The 20,498-nt window shown below is 49.3% G+C and overlaps 1 protein-coding gene across 1 annotated transcript in view; it reads left to right on the plus strand.

Moving 5' to 3' along the window:
• The first annotated feature begins 1,138 nt into the window (after positions 1–1,138).
• The window catches only part of SHMT1 (serine hydroxymethyltransferase 1), a 34,335-nt gene continuing 14,975 nt past the window's right edge, over positions 1,139–20,498 (plus strand). The window contains exons 1-5 of the mRNA XM_030827256.1: positions 1,139–1,320; positions 8,929–9,043; positions 10,958–11,103; positions 16,611–16,726; positions 17,374–17,534. Of these exons, the coding sequence (XP_030683116.1) occupies positions 8,948–9,043; positions 10,958–11,103; positions 16,611–16,726; positions 17,374–17,534 (519 nt within the window). The 5' untranslated portion in view covers positions 1,139–1,320; positions 8,929–8,947. The remainder of the gene's footprint in view (positions 1,321–8,928; positions 9,044–10,957; positions 11,104–16,610; positions 16,727–17,373; positions 17,535–20,498) is intronic.

The raw sequence follows: 20,498 nt of genomic DNA on the forward strand, positions 1-20,498 counted from the left end.
GATCGCACCACTGCACTCCAGCCTGGGCGACAGAGCAAGACTCCGTCTCAAAAAGAAAAAAAAAAGTTTTTTTTGTATTTTGTTTGTTTGTTTGTTTTTTGAGATGATGAGGGTCTCACTCTGTTGCCCAGGCTGGAGTACAGAGGCAAGATCATTGCTTACTGCAACCTCTGCCTCCCAGGCTCAAGTGATCCTCCCACTTCAGCCTCCCAAGTAGCTGGGACTACAGGCGACTGCCACCACACCCAGCTAATTTTAAAATTATTTGTAGAGACAAGGTTTCGCCATGTTGCCCAGGCTGGTCTCGAACTCCTAGGCTCAAGCCGTCTGCCTCGGCCTCCCAAAGTGCTGGAATTACAGGGGTGAACCACTGCGCCCGGTTTTTATCATTCTTATAATCATTATTATTATTTGACAAATAAAAAAATTTATGATGCAGCCTCAGGTGGTCCTGACATGCGGCCCCGGTTTTTATCATTCTTAACAATAGGTAATGTTCATTGAGTCCTTATTGTGTGTCACTCAGTGTTGTATTTATCTTATTTTATTCTTTTTGAGACGTTGTCTCGCTCCGTCCCCCAGACTGGAGTGCAGTGGCGCGATCTCAACTCAGTGCAACCTCCGCCTCCCGGGAGGCAACATAGTTAGACCTCCATCTCTACTCCAACCTGGGCGACAGAGTGAGACCCTGTCTCAAAAAAATAAAAATAAAAAATAAAAATAATAATAATAAAGTGCCTGCTCGTGGATCATACACCTACAGAGTAATAATGTTGCAGTCTGGACTCACATTTGTCCTAATTTAAATGACCACCTTGCAAACTAAAAGTAGTACCATGAACAAAATTCACTCATAATCCTACGGCCCAAGCGACAGGCTTAAGTGAGGAAGGCCCTGTGTAGTCTTCCCGGAAATCTCGGTCCACACACCAGGCCTGCAGCCAAAGCGGGTCAGTTCTACAGGTCCCTGCCCCAGGTGCGCAGCTGCACCACGCGGCCTCCGGCCGGCCCAGGAGAAGCAGGCCCTGCCCGCCGCTGCGCCGCAGCCAATAGCGCGGGTGCGTTTGGTGGCGGCCCCTGCTTGGCTGCGCTCTCTGATTGGGCGCCTCCGGGGGCGAGCCTAAGCCTGGCGCGCGGGGTGCACCTAGCGGAGTGCGAGCCGTCCCGCGCCAAGTTCGGGGTTTGGGGTTGCAGCGGCCGGTCACGTGGCTGGCTCGCGGCGGTGCGCAGGGCGTTGGGTTAGCGGGTCTGGGACTCTGGTGGCACCGGCGGCGGCGTAGGACCGAGGCGTCGCTAGGCACGTGCGCGGGCCGTGTTCCGGTAGGTGGGCGGCTTCGGTTCCGAGGGCCGCGGCGTCCCAGAGCCCGGGGGGTGCTTCGGCGTCCTCGCTGTGCCCCGCCGTACCCCACCCTCTGCAGCCGGAACGACGGGAGGGGAGCGCTTGGGTCGCGCCTGGGCTGGGTATCGGGCGGCGGCCAGCCGCAGCGCCCCAGTTCCAGGCACATTCGGTATAATGGGGTGGCGGCCCGTGGCATTTGGCAAGAATGCGAAGGCTTATTGCGGATGTGAGTAGTAGCTCTCTACTGAGCACTTTTCTCGTTGAGCATTTTCGATTTAAACACAACCCCTAGCCTCGCTCCTTCACAACAAAGCTGCAAGTCAAGTGCTACTGTTTCCCCCATTTTACAGGTGAGGAAGGTGGTGGGGCCCGGAGAAAGGAGGCAACTTGAATGGCAGAGCCCGGAATAGAACCCGGGTTCTCAAAGCCTGCGCCCCTAAAGGCTACGCGCAGGGTCGCTCCACTTTTGGCCCGTGCCACCAGATTCCTGTGGGGAATGAGCACTTCCTGTTGCCCGCAATCTGCCACCCCCTGTTCTAGGAGACAAATGTTGCACTGTGAAGTTCTTGGCCCGGTGCCTCTGCTTCGAGATTTCGGGAGTTAAGTGACCCTTGGTCCAGCTGAGGTCAGCACAGATGCGGGCCTTCAATCGGGCAGTTACCCAGAGAATAGACTGGAAACACCAGTTTAGGTTCTTACAGAAATAACATTGTAGGCCGGGCGCGGTGGCTTATGAGTGTAATCCCAGCATTTTGGGAGGCCGAGGTGGGCGGATCACTTGAGGTCAGTAGTTTGAGACCAGCCTGGCCAACATGGTGAAACCCCGTCTCTACTAAAAATACAAAAAAACTAGCTGTCCGTGGTGGCACACACCTGTAATCCCAGCTACTCGGAAAGCTGAGGCAGGAGAATCGCTTTAACCCGGGAGATGGAGGTTACAGTGAACAGAGATCACGCCACTGCACTCCAGCCTGAGTGACAGAGTGAGACTCCATCTCAAAAAAAAAAAAGAAAGAGAGAGAGAGAGACAGAAAGAAAGAAGAAAGAAAGAGAAAAGAAAGAAAAAAATTTATTACTTGGGGGAGCTTGGAATGGAAGTGGGTAATTGTGTTTTTATTTAGTGCAATGTCCTAGGACAAAGCTTTGGAACTGAAGAGAAACCAGAGTTCAGATTCTGGCTCTTATATGGCTTTAGACAAGTTAGCTCCCTGGGCCTCAATTTCCTCCTCTGTGAAGAAGAGAACACAAAATCTGTGTGTGAGATAGAAGATGTACAACAAGGTAGTTCCCTGAGCAGATCCTTGGCTGGATCCACTTGTGTGACAGAGGCCCAGGTAAGATTTGGAGGCATGGGGAGGTTGGTGACCTTGCAGGTGACTTCACTTACTAGGTCTTTTTCCCTGGTGTTGAGGATCATGCCACACATGAGCAACAGTGCCTCTACAGAAATATCCAATGCTGCAGTGACTGATGTTGCAGTAAGCTGTGTTGGCTGAGGGGCTTACCAGGTATTACTGAATGTCAATGAAGATGTCCCCAAGATTCCCAAGTTTTTTTTTTTTTTTTTTTTTTTGGAGACGGAGTCTCACTCTGTTGCCCAGGCCGGAGAGCAGTGGTGCTATCTCGGCTCACTGCAAGCTCCGCCTCCCAGGTTCACGCCATTCTCCTGCCTTGGCCTCCCGAGTAGCTGGGACTACAGGTGCCCGCCACCACGCCCAGCTAATTTTTTTGTATTTTTGTAGAGACGGGGTTTCAGCATGTTAGCCAGGATGGTCTCGATCTCCTGACCTCATGATCCGCCTGCCTCGGCCTCCCAAAGTGCTGGGATTACAGGTGTGAGCCACCGCGCCTGGCCTCCTTTTTTCTTTTTTCTTTTTTGTTGAGACGGAGTCTTGCTCTTTCGCCCAGGCCAGACTACAGTGGCACCATCTCGGCTCACTGCAAGCTCTGCCTCCTGGGTTCACGCCATTCTCCTGCCTCAGCCTCCCGAGTAGCTGGGACTACAGGCGCCCGCCACTGCACCCAGCTAATTTTTTGTATTTTTAGTAGAGTTGGGGTTTCACCATGTTAGCCAGGATGGTCTCGATCTCCTGACCTCGTGATCCGCCTGCCTCGGCCTCCCAAAGTGCTGGGATTACAGGCGTGAGCCACCGCGCCCGGCCTCCCTTTTTTCTTTTTTGTTTTTTTTTTTTTGAAACAGAGTCTAGCTCTGTCACCCAGGCTGGAGTGCAGTGGCATGATCTCGGCTTACTGCAATCTCTACCTCACTGGTTCAAGCTATTCTGTCTCAGCCCCCCGAGTAGCTGGGATTACAGGCGTATGCCACCATGCCTGGCTAATTTTTGTTTTTGTTTTGTTTTGTTTTGATTTTTTTTGAGACAGAGTCTTGCTCTGTTGTCCAGGCTAGAGTGCAGTGGCACGATCTCAGCTCACTGCAACCTCCTGGGTTTGAGCGATTATCTTGCCTCAGCCTCCTGAGTAGCTGGGGTTACAGGTGTGCGCCACACACCCAGCTAATTTTTGTATTTTTAGTAGAGACGGAGTTTTACCGTGTTGGTCAGGCTGGTCTCGAACTCCTGACCTCAGGTGATCCACCCGCCTTGGCCTCCCAAAGTGCTGGGATTACAGGCATGAGCCACTGCGCCTGGCTAATTTTTGTATTTTTAGTAGAGATGGGGTTTCACCATATTGGCCAGGCTGGTATCAAACTCCTGACATCAAGTGATCCACCCACCTCGGCCTCCCAAAGTGTTGGGATTACAGGCGTCAGCCACTGCGTCCAACTGCTTTTTTTTCTTTTTAGAGAGATAGGGGTCTCACTATGTTGCCCAGGGTGGTCTTGACTCTTGTGGTCCTGTGACTCCCCAGACTTCAGGTGTGCAAGCCTGATTTCTGACCCTTGGCCAGTCACAGTTTCTCCTTTGGCCTTTGAACTTGGGGTGCTCTGCACTTGTTTACTCTGCGTAGATTGCTCTCATCCCAGATCTCATGGTTGGCTCCTTTCCACAGCTCAGATTTCAGCTCAGGGACATTCCCTGGCCCAGTCTGAAGTAGCCCTGCACCCATTTATTGCATCTTTCTTTCTTTTCTTTTTCTTTTCTTTTTTTTTTTTTTTTTGAGACAGGGTCTTGCTCTCTTGGCCAGGCTGGAGTGCTGTGGGAAAATCTCGGCTCACTGCAGCCTCAACCTCTGGGACTCAAGCGATCCTCCTACCTCAGCCACCCAGAGTAGCTGAGAATACAGGTGTGCGCCACAAGGCGCGGGTAATTTTTTGTATTTTTTTTTAGAGACAGGGTTTTGCCATGTTGCCTAGGCTGGTCTTGAACTCCTGGGCTCAAGTGATATTCTCACCTCAGCCTCTCAGAGTTCTGGGATTACAAGTATGAGCGACCATGCCTGGCCTTGCGTATTTCTTTTTTTTTTTTTTTTGTGATGGAGTCTTGCTCTGTCACCCAGGCTGAAGTGCAATGGGATGATCTCGGCTCACTGCAACCTCCACCTCCTGGGTTCAAGCGATTTTCCTACCTCAGCCTCCCACGTAGCTGGGATTACAGGGGCCCGCAACTATTCCCATCTAATTTTAGTATTTTTAGTAGAGATGGGGTTTCGCCGTGTTGGCCAGGCTGGTCTCAAACTCCTGGCTTCAAGTTGATCTGCCCACCTCAGCCTTCCAAAGTGCTGGGATTACAGATGTGAGCCACCTTGCCCAGCCTAATTTCTAAATTTTTGTAGAGACGTGGTTTCACTGTGTTGCCTAGGCTGTGGTTGAACTCCTAGGCTCAAAGGATCCTCCCGCCTTGACCCCACTAAGTGCTGGGATTACAGGCATGAGCCACCACGCCAGGCATTTTTTTTTTTTTTCCCTGAGACGGAGTCTTGCTTTGTCACCCAGGCTAGAGTGCAGTGGTGTGATCTCGGCTCACTACAATCTCTGCCTCCCGGGTTCAAGCAATTCTCCTGCCTCAGCCTCCCGAGTAGCTGGGATTACAGGTGCCCATCACCACACCTGGCTAATTTTTGTATTTTTAGTAGAGATGGGCTTTCATCATGTTGGCCAGGCTGGTCTCAAACTTATGACCTCATGATCCGCCTGCCTTGGCCTCCCAAACTGCTGGGATTACAGGTATGAGCCACTGGGCCCAGCCCAACCTGTAATTCTTTTTTTTTTTTTTTTTTTTTTGAGACGGAGTCTCGCTCTGTCACCCAGGCTGGAGTGCAGTGGCGCAGTCTCGGCTCATTGCAAGCTCCGCCTCCCGGGTTCACGCCATTCTCCTACCTCAGCCTTTCCGAGTAGCTGGGACTACAGGCGCCCGCCACCACGCCCGGCTAATTTTTTTGTATTTTTAGTAGAGACGGGGTTTCACCGTGGTCTCGATCTCCTGACCTCGTGATCCGCCCACCTCAGCCTCCCAAAGTGCTGGGATTACAAGCATGAGCCACCGCACCCGGCCGCAACCTGTAATTCTTTAGGAAGATTTATATTCAAACAAGTCCTTTTTTTATTAAAAAAAAAAAAAAAACACACAGGGTTTTACTCTTGTCACCCGGGCTGGAGTGCACTGCCACAATCACGGCTCATTGCAACCTCTAGCTTCCAGGCTCAGGTGATCCTCCCACCTCAGCATCCTGAATAGCTGGGACTACAGATGCATGCCACCACGACCAGCTAATAATTTATATTTTTTGTAGAGATGGGGCTTCACCATGTTGCCCAGGCCAGTCTTGAACTCCTGGGCTCAAGTGATCCTCCTGCCTCAGCCTCCCAAAGTGCTGGAATTACAGGCATGAGCCACCACACCCAGCCCAAGTACATATTTTTAACTAACAGCTTCACAGGAACTCTGTGGAGTACTTAGAGCATGTGCATTGGGGTTTCGAGTCCTACCTCTGTGGCTAACTTTCTGTGCAGCCCTGGGCTAAGATATTTTACTTTTCTTTGAGACAGAGTCTCGCTCTGTCGCCAGGCTGGAGTGCCATGAGCCACCACGCCCAGCCACGATATTTCACTGTTCTAATGTCGTTTATTTTTCTTTCTTTAGTTCTTTTTTTTTAAGAGTCCTAGCCCAGGCCGGGTGTGGTGGCTCACACCTGTAATCCCAGCACTTTGGGAGGCCGAGACGGGCGGATCACGAGGTCAGGAGATCGAGACCATCCTGGCTAACCGGTGAAACCCCGTCTCTACTAAAAAAACACAAAAAAATTAGCCGGGCGTGGTGGTGGGCACCTGTAGTGCTGGCTACTTGGGAGGCTGAGGCAGGAGAATGGTGTGAACCCGGGAGGCGGAGCTTGCAGTGAGCCGAGATCGTGCCACTGTACTCCAGCCTGGGTGACAGAGTGAGACTCCATCTCAAAAAAAAAAAAAAAAAAAAAAAAAAAAAAAAAAAAAAAAAGTCCTAACCCAGTAGCTAGGACTATAGGCCCATCCCACCATGCCCAGCTAATTTTTTTTTTTTTTTTTTTTTTTTTTTTTTTTTTTTTTTTTTTTTTTTTTTGAGACGGAGTCTTGCTCTGTCCCCCAGGCTGGAGTGCAGTGGCGCAATCTCGGCTCACTGCAAGCTCCGCCTCCCGGGGTTCACGCCATTCTCCTGCCTCAGCCTCCCGAGTAGCTGGGACTACAGGCGCCCGCCACCACGCCTGGCTAATTTTTTGTATTTTTAGTAGAGATGGGGTTTCACCGTGTTAGCCAGGATGGTCTCGATCTCCTGACCTCGTGATCCGCCCGCCACGGCCTCCCAAAGTGCTGGGATTACAGGCTTGAGCCACCGCGCCCGGCCTAATTTTTTTTTTTTAGCGATGCCTAGGCTGGTCTTGAACTCATGGCCTCCTAAAGTGCTGGGATTACAGGTGCGAGTTGCCATGCCTGGCCCTGAACCTCAATTTCATTACTTGAAGTATGAAATAAATTAACACATTAAAGTGTTGCTAGGATTAAAATGAGGCCCTTATATATTCAAAAATCATATAGAGATTTTTGAGGCCCTTCTTATAGCAAAACTCCCATTTACATTTTTCTGGAGCCTGGAGAAATGTGTCCAGACTGAGTGAATAGGTGCTATTTGCTGTACTTACATTATCATTTATAAAATGCTACTGGTGGTCATCCTGGAAAGATGATCCCAACTGCCTAAATCCTGTTCATCATTAACTTGTGTGTCCCAAAAAATCTTTTGAAAAGTTGCTAAATAGTGAATATTTACTATTTTATGAGAGCCTGCCAGTTTCCTGCCAGTGGAATTGTTTCAAGTCAATGATTCATCTGTTCAGTCATTTGGAAAATACTCTTTTTTTTTTTGTTTTTTGAGGTGGAGTCTTGCTCTGTGGCCAGGCTGGAGTGCAGTGGTGTGATCTCGGCTCACTGCAAGCTCCGCCTCCCAGATTCAAGCGATTCTCCTGCCTCAGCCTCCCGAGTAGCTAGGACTACAGGTGCGTGCCACAACGTCCAGCTCATTTTTTGTATTTTTAGTAGAGAGGGGGTTTCACCAGGTTGGCCAGGATGGTCTCGAAATCCAGACCTTGTGATCCGCCCACCTCGGCCTCCCAAAGTGCTGGGATTACAGGCATGAGCCACCATGCCCGACCAGAAAATATTCTTCATGTATAGCAGTGTTGGGTACCGCAGGAGATTTTTTAAAAAGTAGCACTCAGTCCTTACCTTCAAGGAACTTAGTTTAGTTGTGGGAGATAAGCTATACCCATGAGAAGTTTGGCTGAGAGGAGGCAGAGTTTTGCTCCCTGCAGGTGGGGAGGAGGGTCAGTTCTCATTTCTGAGGAAGATGAGCTGACGTCTGCAGTTAGGAAAGGAACCAGAAGTTCCACACGGTGGTTTTGCAATAGAATATGCTCGTGTTTACCAAGCAATTCTGAGGGAAAGGCTAAAAAAATGTGTTAGTTTAGCAACTTGATAGAACTAACAGGTTGTGATGAGCTTTGATTCAGTGTAATGCTAGGGCCAGGCATGGTGGCTCACGCCTGTAATCCCAGCACTTTGGGAGGCCGAGGCAGGTGGATCACTTGACAGGAGTTCAAGACTAGCCTGACCAACGTGGTAAAACTCTATCTCTACGAAAAATACACAAATTAGCCAGGCGTAGTGGCGCACGCCTGTAGTCCCAGCTACTCAGGAGGCTGAGGCATGAGAATCACTTGAACCCAGGAGGCGGAGGTTGCAGTGAGCCAAGATCATACCATTGCACTCCAGCCTGGGTGACAGAGTGAGACTCTTGTCTCAAAAAAATAAAAATAAATAGTTGGGGCGCGGTAGCTGACGCCTGTAATCCCAGCACTTTGGGAAGCCGACGTAGGCGGATGACAAAGTCAGGAGATTGAGACCATCCTGGCTAACACAGTGAAACCTTGTCTCTACTAAAAATACAAAAAATTAGCTGGGCGTGGTGGCATGCCCCTGTAGTCAGAAGATTGAGGCAAGAGAATCTCTTGAACCTGGGAGGCGGAGGTTGCAGTGAGCCAAGATCATGCCACCGCACTCCAGCCTGGGCAACAGAGCAAGACTACATCTCAAAAATAAATAAAAAATAAAATAAAAAAATAAATTTAATTCTGGAAGCTACACATGTTTTTCCCATTTTTAGGCAGCTTCGAACCAGTGCAATGACGATGCCAGTCAACGGGGCCCACAAGGATGCTGACCTGTGGTCCTCACATGACAAGATGCTGGCACAGCCCCTCAAAGACAGTGATGTTGAGGTGAGATTTGTGGGGTCTTCACAGATGTTTTTTTGTTGGAGGCCTTCATTTAAATATCTAGTTCTAATTACAAATTAATTAGGGACAGCCTTGAAATGAGTATTATCCTGCTGGATTTAGAGCTGGTGGCAGACAAAATGGCTACAAATCCTTTGAGGGTAAATTTAAAGATTGTTGGGTTTCTTCAAAGTGTGGAGCACTGTGCAGGGTGCTCTGGAGGAAAGCAGAGAAGGGGAGAGATCACTGACAGTTGACCCTTTCCTGACAGTTCACAGGGGATATAGATCTATCTAGACATCTGGAAGCACCTTTATTTTATTTTATTTTATTTTAGTTGTTTTTTTTTTTTGAGATGGAGTCTCGCTCTGTCGCCCAGGCTGGAGTGCAGTGGCGTGATCTCAGCTCACTGCAAGCTCCACCTCCCAGGTTCATGCCATTCTCCTGCCTCAGCCTCCTGAGTAGCTGGGACTACAGGTGCCTGCCACCACACCCGGCTAATTTTTTGTATTTTTTAGTAGAGACGGGGTTTCACCGTGTTAGCTAGGATGGTCTCAATCTCCTGACCTCATGATCTGCCCACCACGGCCTCCCAAAGTGCTGGGATTACAGGCGTGAGCCACTGCACCCGGCCTTTTTTTATTTTTTGAGATATAGTCTTGCTCTGTCACTCAGGCTGTAGTGCAGTGGTGCAATCTCGGCTCACTGCAGGCTCCATCTCCCGGGTTCACGCCATTCTCCTACCTCAGCCTCCCAAGCAGCTGGGAATACAGGCGCCTGCCACCACACCCGGCTAATTTTTTTGTATTTTTAGTAGAGACGGGGTTTCACCGTGTTATCCAGGATGGTCTCAATTTCCTGACCTTGTGACCCACCTGTCCCGGCCTCCCAAAGTGCTGGGATTAGAGACGTGAGCTACCGCACCTGGCCTAAAGCATCTTTTCTTTTAAGGAAGAGGAACGAGGAATAAGATTCAGGGAGGGAGAGACTTGTGAAATGTAGGGATAAAAATAACAGAGGATGGTGGTGTTAAAAATTAGGTGGGACACTTAAAGATAACTTTCTCTTCAATCATTTTGTTTTTCTTTTTTTGAGATGAAGTCTCACTCTTATTTCCCGGGCTGGAGTGTGATGGCGCGATCTCAGCTCACTGCATCCTCCACCTCCCAGGTTCAAGCAATTCTCCTGCCTCGGCCCCCTGAGTAGCTGAGATTATAGGCACCTGCCATCACACCCGTCTAAGTTTTGTTTTTTTGTTTTTTGAGACAGTTTCATTCTTGTCACCCAGGCTGGAGTACAATGGCACAATCTCGGCTCACCGCAACCTCCGCCTCCCGGGTTCAAGTGGTTCTCCTGCCTCAGCCTCCTGAGTAGCTGGGATTACAGGCATGCGCCACCATGCCCGGCTAATTTTGTATTTTTCAGTAGAGATGGGGTTTCTCCATGTTGGTCAGGCTGGTCTCCAACTCCCGACCTCAGGTGATCCGCCCGCCTCGGCCTCCCAAAGTGCTGGGATTACAGGTGCGAGCCACTGCGCCCGGCCAAGTTTTGTATTTTTAGTAGAGATTGGGTTTCACCATGTTGGCCAGGCTGGTCTAGAACTCCTGACCTCGGGTGATCCACCAGCCTCGGTCTCCCAAAGTGCTGGGATTACAGTCATGAGCCACCGTGCCTGGCCATCATTTTGTTTTTCTTAATTCATTGATTAGTGCTTTCTCAGATACTAAAACCTTTGAGGAGGATTCGTTCTATTCCTTAAGTGTTATGAGAGTCCTTGATGTTATTTGGGTTAAGGTCAGCTTCTGAAGGCACAATCGATATTAATGTGAAAGAGTGTCTTTTCCCTTTAGGAGGTTGTAATTTGGATCAGAGCAAAATAAATTTCCAAATACCAAGCATCTGTTTTCTTCTCATAAGGTTTACAACATCATTAAGAAGGAGAGTAACCGGCAGAGGGTTGGATTGGAGCTGATTGCCTCGGAGAATTTCGCCAGCCGAGCAGTTTTGGAGGCCCTAGGCTCTTGCTTAAATAACAAATACTCTGAAGGGTACCCGGGCCAGAGGTATGTGAATCTCTTCAAAGGCCTGGTTCTGACACAGTCTTAGGGAGTACTCAATCAGCCTAGGACCTAAACAATTTGGAAATTTCAGAAAACAACAAGCTTCCCAACTGTAGGATTTCTGTTCCACGCCTGCTCTCTGACATAACTCTTTTATTCCCAGCATGTGATAACACTGAAGAGCTCAGCGCAGGTGAACTCAGGGGCATATTTCACAGTTCTTTGGGGGCTTTCTAGAAAAATAGGCCAGTTTGTAAGGAGTATTGAGCCACCGGATTGGTGTGTGGCCTCTATCTAGAAAAGATCAGTGTCATCTGAGGGATGCTGCAGAAGGTGGCTGTTGCCATGTGAGTCATCGAGTCTGTATTGGAAATGGTGTGGAAGTGGAGGCTGAATCTGGAACACTGAAAATCGTTTCTGTATTATACATGTTGGATTTACACATGCAGTGGCTTTCAGTTGACTCTTTCACCCTCAGAATTACAGTGTTATATTCGTTTTTGTTTTTTATAGTCATCATCAGGCAAAGAAAACAAATTACAGAATTAGACATGGCTTTTGCAAATGTGTGCATTTTTGTTCCAAGGAAACAGAAAGGTCACCCTTGGAGAAGGAATTGCCATTCTGTCCTGAGATGCCCCTGAAGCTCTATGTAGAAGACTGAGAATCAAGTTGAAGGCATTGTCTTTCTCCTATTGTGAATAACTAACTTTTGCATTGTACCTTGAAGAATTCACCAGGTGTTTTCTTTCTTTCTCTCCTTTCTTTTTCTTTTTCCTTCCTTTCTTCTTTCAGGCTAAGGCATTTTGTTAACACCAGGTGTTTTCTTTTTTTTTTTTTTTTTTTCCTTTTTTGAGACATGGTCTGTCTCTCGCCCAGGCTGAAGTGCAGTGGTGTGATCAAGGTTCACTGCAGCCTTGGCCTCCTGGACCCAAGCCATCCTCCCACCTCAGCCTCCTGAGTCGCTGGGACTACAGACAGACCCCACCACACCCAGCTAATTTTTTGTAGAGACAGTTTCACCATGTTGCCCAGGCTGATCTCCATCTCCTGAGCTCAAGCAATCCACCCACCTTAGCCTCCCAGAGTGCTTAGGATTAGAGCTGTGAGCCACTGCACCTGGTCCACACCAGGTGTTTTCGTTTGTTTGTTTTTTGAGACTGAGTCTCGCTGTCGCCCAGGCTGGAGTGCAGTGGCGCGATCTCGGCTCACTGCTGGCTCCGCCCCCCGGGGTTCACGCCATTCTCCTGCCTCAGCCTCCCACGTAGCTAGGACTGCAGGTGCCCGCCACCTCGCCTGGCTAATTTTTTGTATTTTTAGTAGAAATGGGGTTTCACTGTGTTAGCCAGGATGGTCTTGATCTCCTGACCTCGTGATCTGCCCGCCTTGGCCTCCCAAAGTGCTAGGATTACAGGCATGAGCCACCGCGCCCGGCCAACACCAGGTGTTTTCAAAACTAATATTTCATTCGATTCTCACAGCAATGTATTGAGCAAGGGGTGATGTTGTCTACATTTTTTTTTTTTTTTTTTTTTTTTTTGAGACAGAGTCTTGCTCTGTCACCCAGGCTGGAGTGCAGTGGCGCAATCTCGGCTCACTTCAAGCTCCGCCTCCCGGGTTCACACCATTCTCCTGCCTCAGCCTCTCCGAGTAGCTGGGACTACAGGCACCCGCCACCACGCCCGGCTAATTTTTTGTATTTTTAGTAGAGACGGGGTTTCACCATGGTCTCGATCTCCTGACCTTGTGATCCGCCTGCCTCGGCCTCCCAAAGTGCTGGGATTACAAGCGTGAGCCACCGCGCCCGGCCGTTTTCTACATTTTTAAGAAGGGGACTGTGTGTTGGCTCACCCCTGTAATCCCAGTGCTTTAAGAGGCCAGGGCAGAGGATCATTTGAGGCTAGGAATTTGAGACCAGCCTGGGCAATATAGTGAGACACTGTCTCCAAAACAAAATTTAAAAATTAGCTGGGCATGGTGGCATGCGCCTGTAGTCTCAGCTACTCAAGAGACTGGTGTGGAGTACTGCTTGAGCCCAGGAGATCAAAGGCTGCAGTGAGCTATGATTTTGCCAGTGCACTCCAGCTGAGGTGACAGAATGAGACCCTGTTTCTAAATTAAAAAAAAAAAAAACAACACACAACTTAAATAGAAGTGTAATTACACGGTTTATTCATGTTAAAGGGCTTTTTTTTTTTTTTTATCCCAGAGTATCGCTCTGTCATGAGGCTGGAGTGCAGTGGCACAATCTTGGCTCACTGCAGCCTCCGCCTCCCAGGTTCAAGCGATTCTCCTGCCTCAGCCTCCTAAGTAGCTGGGACTAGAGGCGTGCGCCACCACACCCGACTAATTTTTTTTTTTTTTGTATTTTTAGTAGAGACGGGGTTTCACCATGTTGGCCAGGCTGGTCTCGATCTCCTGACCTCGTGATCCGCCTGCCTCAGTCTCCCAAAGTGTTGGGATTACAGGCGTGAGCCACTGTGCCTAGCTAATTAAAGGGCTCTTTTAAAAGGTAATTATTGGTCGGGTGTGGTGGCTTATGCCTGTAATCCCAGCACTTTGGGAGGCCGAGTTGGGTGGATCACAAGGTCAGGAGATCGAGACCATCCTGGCTAACACGGTGAAACCCCATCTCTACTAAAAAAAATACAAAAATATTAGCCGGGCGTGGTGGCTGGTGCCTGTAGTCCCAGCTACTCGGGAGGCTGAGGCAGGAGAGTAGTGTGAACCTGGGAGGCGGAGTTTGCAGTGAGCCAAGATCACGCCACTGCACTCCAGCCTGGGTGACAGAGTGAGACTCCGTCTCAAAAAAAATAATAAAAATAAAAGGTAATTATTACATGTTTTCATTATCATATTTTGTTAATATAATTTAATGTTAATCTGTCTTTGGAACATTATTTATAATCAAAGGCAATATTTGAAAACATAGGCAAGGTGTGGTGGTTCACACCTGTAATCCCAGCACTTTGGGAGGCTGAGGCAGGTGGATTACCTGAGGTCAGGAGTTCGAGACCAGCCTGGCCAACATGTCGAAACCCCGTCTCTACTAAAAATACAAAAATTAGCTGGGTGTGGAGGTGCATGCCTGTAATCCCAGCTATTCTGGAGGCTGAGGTAGGAGAATCGCTTGAACTTGGGAGGTGGAGGTTGCAGTGAGCCGAGATCGCACCACTGCACTCCAGCCTGGGAGACAGAGCAAGACTCCATCTCAGAAAAAAAAAGAGAAAACGATGTTGACCTAACATTAACGACTTTGCTTGATACAAACCTAAAAACAAAGTTCTGGGTTTTAAAAAAAAGTTATGTATGTATGAATAAATGAATGACAAGGTCTCATTGTCTTGCCCAGGCTGGAGTGCAGTGGTGCAATCGTGACTCATTGCAGCCTCAAACTCCTGGGCTCAAGCAATCCTCCTGCCTCAGCCTCTCTGTAGCTAGGACTACAGGTGTGTGCCACTACACCAGGCTAATTTTTAATAGACACGAGGTCTTGCTATGTTGCCCAGGCTGGTTTCAAACTCCTGGCCTCAAGCAGTCTTCCCACCTTAGCCTTCCATATTACTAGGATTACAGGTGTGAACCACCACATCTGGCCTGTTTATTTTTTATTTATTTTTATTTTTTTGAGATGGAGTTTTGCTCTTGTTGCCCAGGGTGGAGTGCAATGGTGCAATCTCGGCTCACTGCAACTTCCGCCTCCTGGGTTCAAGCAATTCTCCTGCCTCAGCCTCCTCAATAGCTGGGAATACAGGCGTGCACCACCATGCCTGCTAATTTTGTATTTTTAGTAGAGATGGGGTTTCTCCATGTTGGTCAGGCTGGTCTCGATCTCCTGACCTCAGGTGATCTGCCCACCTCAGCCTCCCAAAGTGCTGAGATTACAAATGTGAGCCACCACGCTGGGCCCGGCCTATTTTTTTTTTTTTTTTTAAAGATAGGGTCTCGCCGGGCGCGGTGGCTCATGCTTGTAATCCCAGCACTTTGGGAGGCCGAGGCGGGCGGATCACGAGGTCAGGAGATCGAGACCACGGTGAAACCCCGTCTCTACTAAAAATACAAAAAATTAGCCGGGCGTGGTGGCGGGCGCCTGTAGTCCCAGCTACTCGGAGAGGCTGAGGCAGGAGAATGGCGTGAACCCGGGAGGCGGAGCTTGCAGTGAGCCGAGATTGCGCCACTGCACTCCAGCCTGGGCGACAGAGCGAGACTCTGTCTCAAAAAAAAAAAAAAAAAAAGATAGGGTCTCACTCTATTGCTCCAGCTGAAGTGCAGTGGTACAATCAAAGCTCACGGCAATCTCCAACTCCTGGGTTCAAGTGATCCTCCCACCTTAGCCTTCCAAGTAGCTAGGACTATAGGTGCAAGCCACTATACTTAGCTCATTTTTAAAATTTTTTGTAGAGCTGAGATCTCACTATGTTGCCTAGCTGGTCTTGAACTCCTGGCCTCAAGCAGTTCTCCCACCTCAGCCTTTCAAATCTCAGATTACAGACATGAGCCATTGCATGTAGTTACTTTACATTTTTTTTTTTTTTTTTTTTGAGACGGAGTCTTGCTGGGATGCCCAGGCTGGAGTACAGTGGGGCGATCTCGGCTCACTGCAACCTCCACCTCCTGGGTTCAAGCGATTCTCCTGCCTCAGCCTCCCGAGCTGCTGGGATTACAGTCGCCCGCCACCACTCCTGGCTAATTTTTGTATTTTTAGTAGAGACGGGGTTTCACCATATTGGCCAGGCTGGTCTGGAACTCCTGACCTCCTGGGATTCCAGGCATGAACCACCGCGCCTGGCCTAAGCTTGACTACTTTAGGGACCTCATAAAAGTTGAATCATACAGTGCTTGTCTTTTGGTTACTGGTTTGTTTCACTTAGCATAATGTTCTCAGGCTCATCCCTGTTGTATTAATAGCATGTGATAGGATTTCTTTCCTTTTTTTTTTCTTTTTCTTTTTCTTTCTTTTTTTTTTTTTTTTTTTTTTTTTTTTTTGAGACAGGGTCCAGGCTGGAGTCCAGTGGCGTGATCACAACTCACTGCAGCCTTTACCTCCTGGGCCCAAGTGAATCTTCCCTCCTCAGCCTCCCAGGTAGCTGGGACTATGGGCACACACCACAACACCTGGCTAATTTTTGAAATTTTTTGTAGAGATGGGGGTATTGCTGTATTGCCCAGGCTGGTCTTGAACTGCTGGGCTCAAGCAATCCTCCTGCCTTGGCGCCTGAAAGTGCTGGGATTATAGGTGTGAGCCACCTCTCCTGGCCAAAACCCCCTCTTTTTATAGATGAGATACTTGCTCCAAGTTGCACAGCTGGTTTGGTCTCTTGACTATAGATTCCAGAGGCATTGGTGGAACACTTGATCATGCTGGCTTCAGCATCTGCATGTTAACAAGCTCTTCTCGTTACTTCTCTCCACTTCAGTTTCACTGTCCCACCCCTAAGCTTCTTTGGCCTCTGTGAAGCACAGAGTTTCCCGGTCTGAGTGGATCTAAGTCTCCTGCTCTCCTCCCACAGATACTATGGCGGGACTGAGTTTATTGATGAACTGGAGACCCTGTGTCAGAAGAGAGCCCTGCAGGCCTATAAGCTGGACCCACAGTGCTGGGGGGTCAACGTCCAGCCCTACTCAGGTGATTGTCTCATCCATATGGCCCGGTGTAGCCTCTTCATGTGCATCCCCCAGGGCTGACATGCACCAAGAAGAGTCCTAAGAAGGACTGCCATAGGCCCAGCCCGGTGGCTCATGCCTGTAATCCCAGCACTTTGGGAGGCAGAGGCAGGCAAACCACCTGAGGCCGGGAGTTCAAGACCAGCCTGACCAACATGGAGAAACCCGGTCTCCACTAAAAATACAAAAATTAGCTGGGTATAGTGGCACATGCCTATAATCCCAGCTACTCAGAGGCTGAGGCAGGAGAATCGCTTGAACCCGGGATGCAGAGGTTGCGGTGAGCCGAGATCGTGCCATTCCAGCCTGGGCAACAAGAGCGACACTCCATCTCAAAAAAAAAAAAAAAAGAACTGCCATAAATAAAAGATAAGTCACACATCCCTCTGCATTGCCCTTGGGCTCCCAGCTCTGTACCCCCTCCTAGGAAGTGCCCTCTCTCTGAACTTCACCTCTCAAGGCTGGTGGTGAAGGGGCACCTCCTGGAGCTCAGGGAAGGCACGAGGCCTGTTCTCGCCACTCGGGTGAAGGCTTAGTGGCCAAGGTCCCGGATGCCGCTTGGTACCTCGGTTAGAAATAATCGTGTCTCCTCTGGTCCACTCATTTCAGGCTCCCCTGCAAACTTTGCTGTGTACACTGCCCTGGTGGAACCCCATGGGCGCATCATGGGCCTGGACCTGCCGGATGGGGGCCACCTGACCCATGGGTTCATGACAGACAAGAAGAAAATCTCTGCCACGTCCATCTTCTTTGAATCTATGCCCTATAAGGTAAGCATGTGTTTCTCTCCTAGCTTTTATTTCCTTGGGAAACCTCTGATGCTTGGCTGTGCCTATAGGGATAAGTTTGGTTTATGTGTCACTACAGGAAGTTCCCACCTTGCACCGTTTTTAATTTTCTTGCCATGGGGACTCCTCAGGCTTTCAGGACCCGCTGGGGCAGCTGGGATGGAGAGACGAGGGTCTGACCTGAGGCCACAGGGAAACCAGTGAGGGAGGCAACTACTGAGGAGAGTTCAGATGAGGCAGGGGCAGTGGCAACTACTGGGAATAACAACCCTGGGGAATAGCAACCAGGTCACTACAGTTGGACCCCAGCAACAGCCACCACCTCCACAGCTCTGCCCTCGCCTGGTGACATCTCTGCTCGGAGCCCCTGTGGGCCAGCAGCAGCACAAGGATGCAGTAGCTACAGGGATGGCAACGTCCCCAGCTCCAGCACCAAAACCAGCAGCCTGGCGCCATCCACAGCTACAGTCCTCCATGGGCACATTAGGGCCAGCCCCTGCCTGTGTATAGTGGCTACAGAGGAACAGACAGTGGTTTGACTTAGGACGTTCGACTTTAGGATAGTGCAAAAGTGACATGCGTTATTAGCTGTACTTCAAGCCCCCCATACGACCATTCTGCTTTTCAGTTTCAGTACAGTATTCAGTAGATTACATGAGATAGTCAACAATGTATTATAAAATAAGCTTTGTGTTTAACTGTCTTGCCCAGTGTAGGGTACCACAGTGTTCTCAGCATGTTTAAGGTAGGCCAGGCTAGGTTGTGATGTTCAGTAGGTTAGGTATATTACATGCATTTTTGACTTTATGATATTTTCAGCTTAATGATGAGTTTATTGGAACGTAACCCCGTAAGTGGAGGAGCACCTGTACAGCTCAGGTGTACACCCCATTGCCATTGCCACCCCACTGCACATACCTGATAATGTAGTCAGCCCAGCAGTGGAACCAACACCATCAGAATCAGTGCCAAGGGCTGCCTCTAGGGTGTGCTGGGCCCCAGGCAAATATTTGTTTTGCCTGGGACCCTGTCTGTATAAACAGTTGGGTCAAAAAATGCCTGTAAGATGCGTGGGCTTATTCAGGCATGGTGATTTATCTATAAAGATGAAGGATAATGGGGAGAAGAGGTTACTTGCTTATTCTTTTAGTGTCCAGTGTTGATGATTCTTTCTACTGTCCAGGAACCATCTTTTCATGTTCTTTATTAATAAATGTGCCATTCCTGCTTAGTTTCATGTTTGTTACCATGAAAAAAGGTAGCATTGCATCTTTCTGCTTGGCTGGCATTGCATGGTCTTGGGTGCATGCTCTCCGTGGTTCTGTGTGTACTCAGCCTTTGTCTCAGTGCTGGTGATTGCACGTGCGCTCTTTTTTGCAGTCATTTCTTTTCACAGAACGCCTAGGTGTTTGCAGTCACAGATCTCCTCATTGGCCAAGGCCAGCCTTGAAGCTAGATTTTGAAACATGTCATAATAGTAACAAAATAGTTTGTCTTGGCTGGGCTCGGTGGCTCACGCCTGTAATCCCAGCACTTTGGGAAGCTGAGGTGGGCAGATCACCTGAGGTCAGGAGTTCAAGACCAGCCTGGCCAACATGTCTCTACTAAAAATACAAAAAATTCCCCGGGTGTGGTGGTGCACACCCGTAGTTCCAGCTACTCAGGAGGCCGAGGCAGGATAATTGCTTGAACCTGGGAGGCGGAGGTTGCAGTGAGCCAAGATCGCTCCATTGCACTCCAGAGTGGGCAACAAGAGTGAAACTCCATCTCAAAATAAATAAATAAATAAAGGCCAGGCGCAGTTGCTCACGCTTGTAATCCCAGCACTTTGGGAGGCTGAGGCAAGCGGATCATGAGGTCAGGAGTTTGAGACCAGCCTGGCCAACACAGTGAAACCCCGTCTCTACTAAAAATACGTGGTGGTGCGCTCCTGTAATCCCAGCACTTTGGGAGGCCAAGGTGGGTGGATCATCCGAGGTCAGGAGTTCGAGACCAGCCTGGCCAACATGGTGAAACCCTTCTCTACTAAAAATACAGAAATTAGCCAGACGTGGTGGCTGGCACCTGTAATCCCAGCTACTCAGGAGGCTGAGGCAGGAGAACCACTTGAACCTGGGAGGCGGAGGTTGCAGTGAGCCTAGATTGCACCAGTGCACTCCAGCCTAGGTGACAGAGCAAGACTCCATCTCCAAAAAAAAAAGAAAGAATCTGCATCCCGCACCCAGTTCCCTCCAGCCACCCCCGTCTTTCATGTACATTGTGCAGGCTGCAGTCCTGTGGGTGCAGTGAGGGGACCCACCTCAGGATGGGCATGGAGAGGTGGGGCCTGGGACCCTGGCCAGCTTGGGCAGCAGGAGGTGCAGCTCACCCACTGTGGGGGTGATGTGAGTCCTGCCCTCAGTGGACAGGAGGAGGAGACAGACCTTATTGGCATTCACCAGCAGCCAGAGGCAGCTTACCTCCACCCCACCGGGCTGCAGAGTTGGAGGTCAGGGGGTGTCCCAGGGCCACTGCCCTGCCCAGCCTTCACCAGACCGCCTGCCTCCACCTTCAGCCCCTGCCCCCCTCCACAGCAAGAGCCCCACGCAGGGCCAGCCTAGAGCAACAGCAACATTAACCTTCTATTTTGTGTTTTTGGCCCATCCCCACTGTAACTCGAGAATTCCTCCCTGTCCTTGGTCCTAAGTGACTGCTGGGGTCTCTTTCTTTATCCTCTGTGCACTGTGGACCCCATCTGCAGTTTATTATAAATGCCTGTGAATTCTAGGAGTTGTTCTGTTGTCTCATTTTCAAGATTAAAAAAAGAAAATAAAAACCTTTGAAAAACCCATTAAATTAAAAAGGGAGAAAGCAGCACAGGCTTTTTTTTCTTGTTTGGTAATTGTGGCTACACAAAAAATTTTAGAATTATGTCCATTTTTTTTTTTTTTTTTTTGAGACGGAGTC

The sequence above is a fragment of the Nomascus leucogenys genome, chromosome 14 (genome assembly GCF_006542625.1).
Source record: "Nomascus leucogenys isolate Asia chromosome 14, Asia_NLE_v1, whole genome shotgun sequence".
NCBI lineage: Eukaryota > Metazoa > Chordata > Mammalia > Primates > Hylobatidae > Nomascus > Nomascus leucogenys.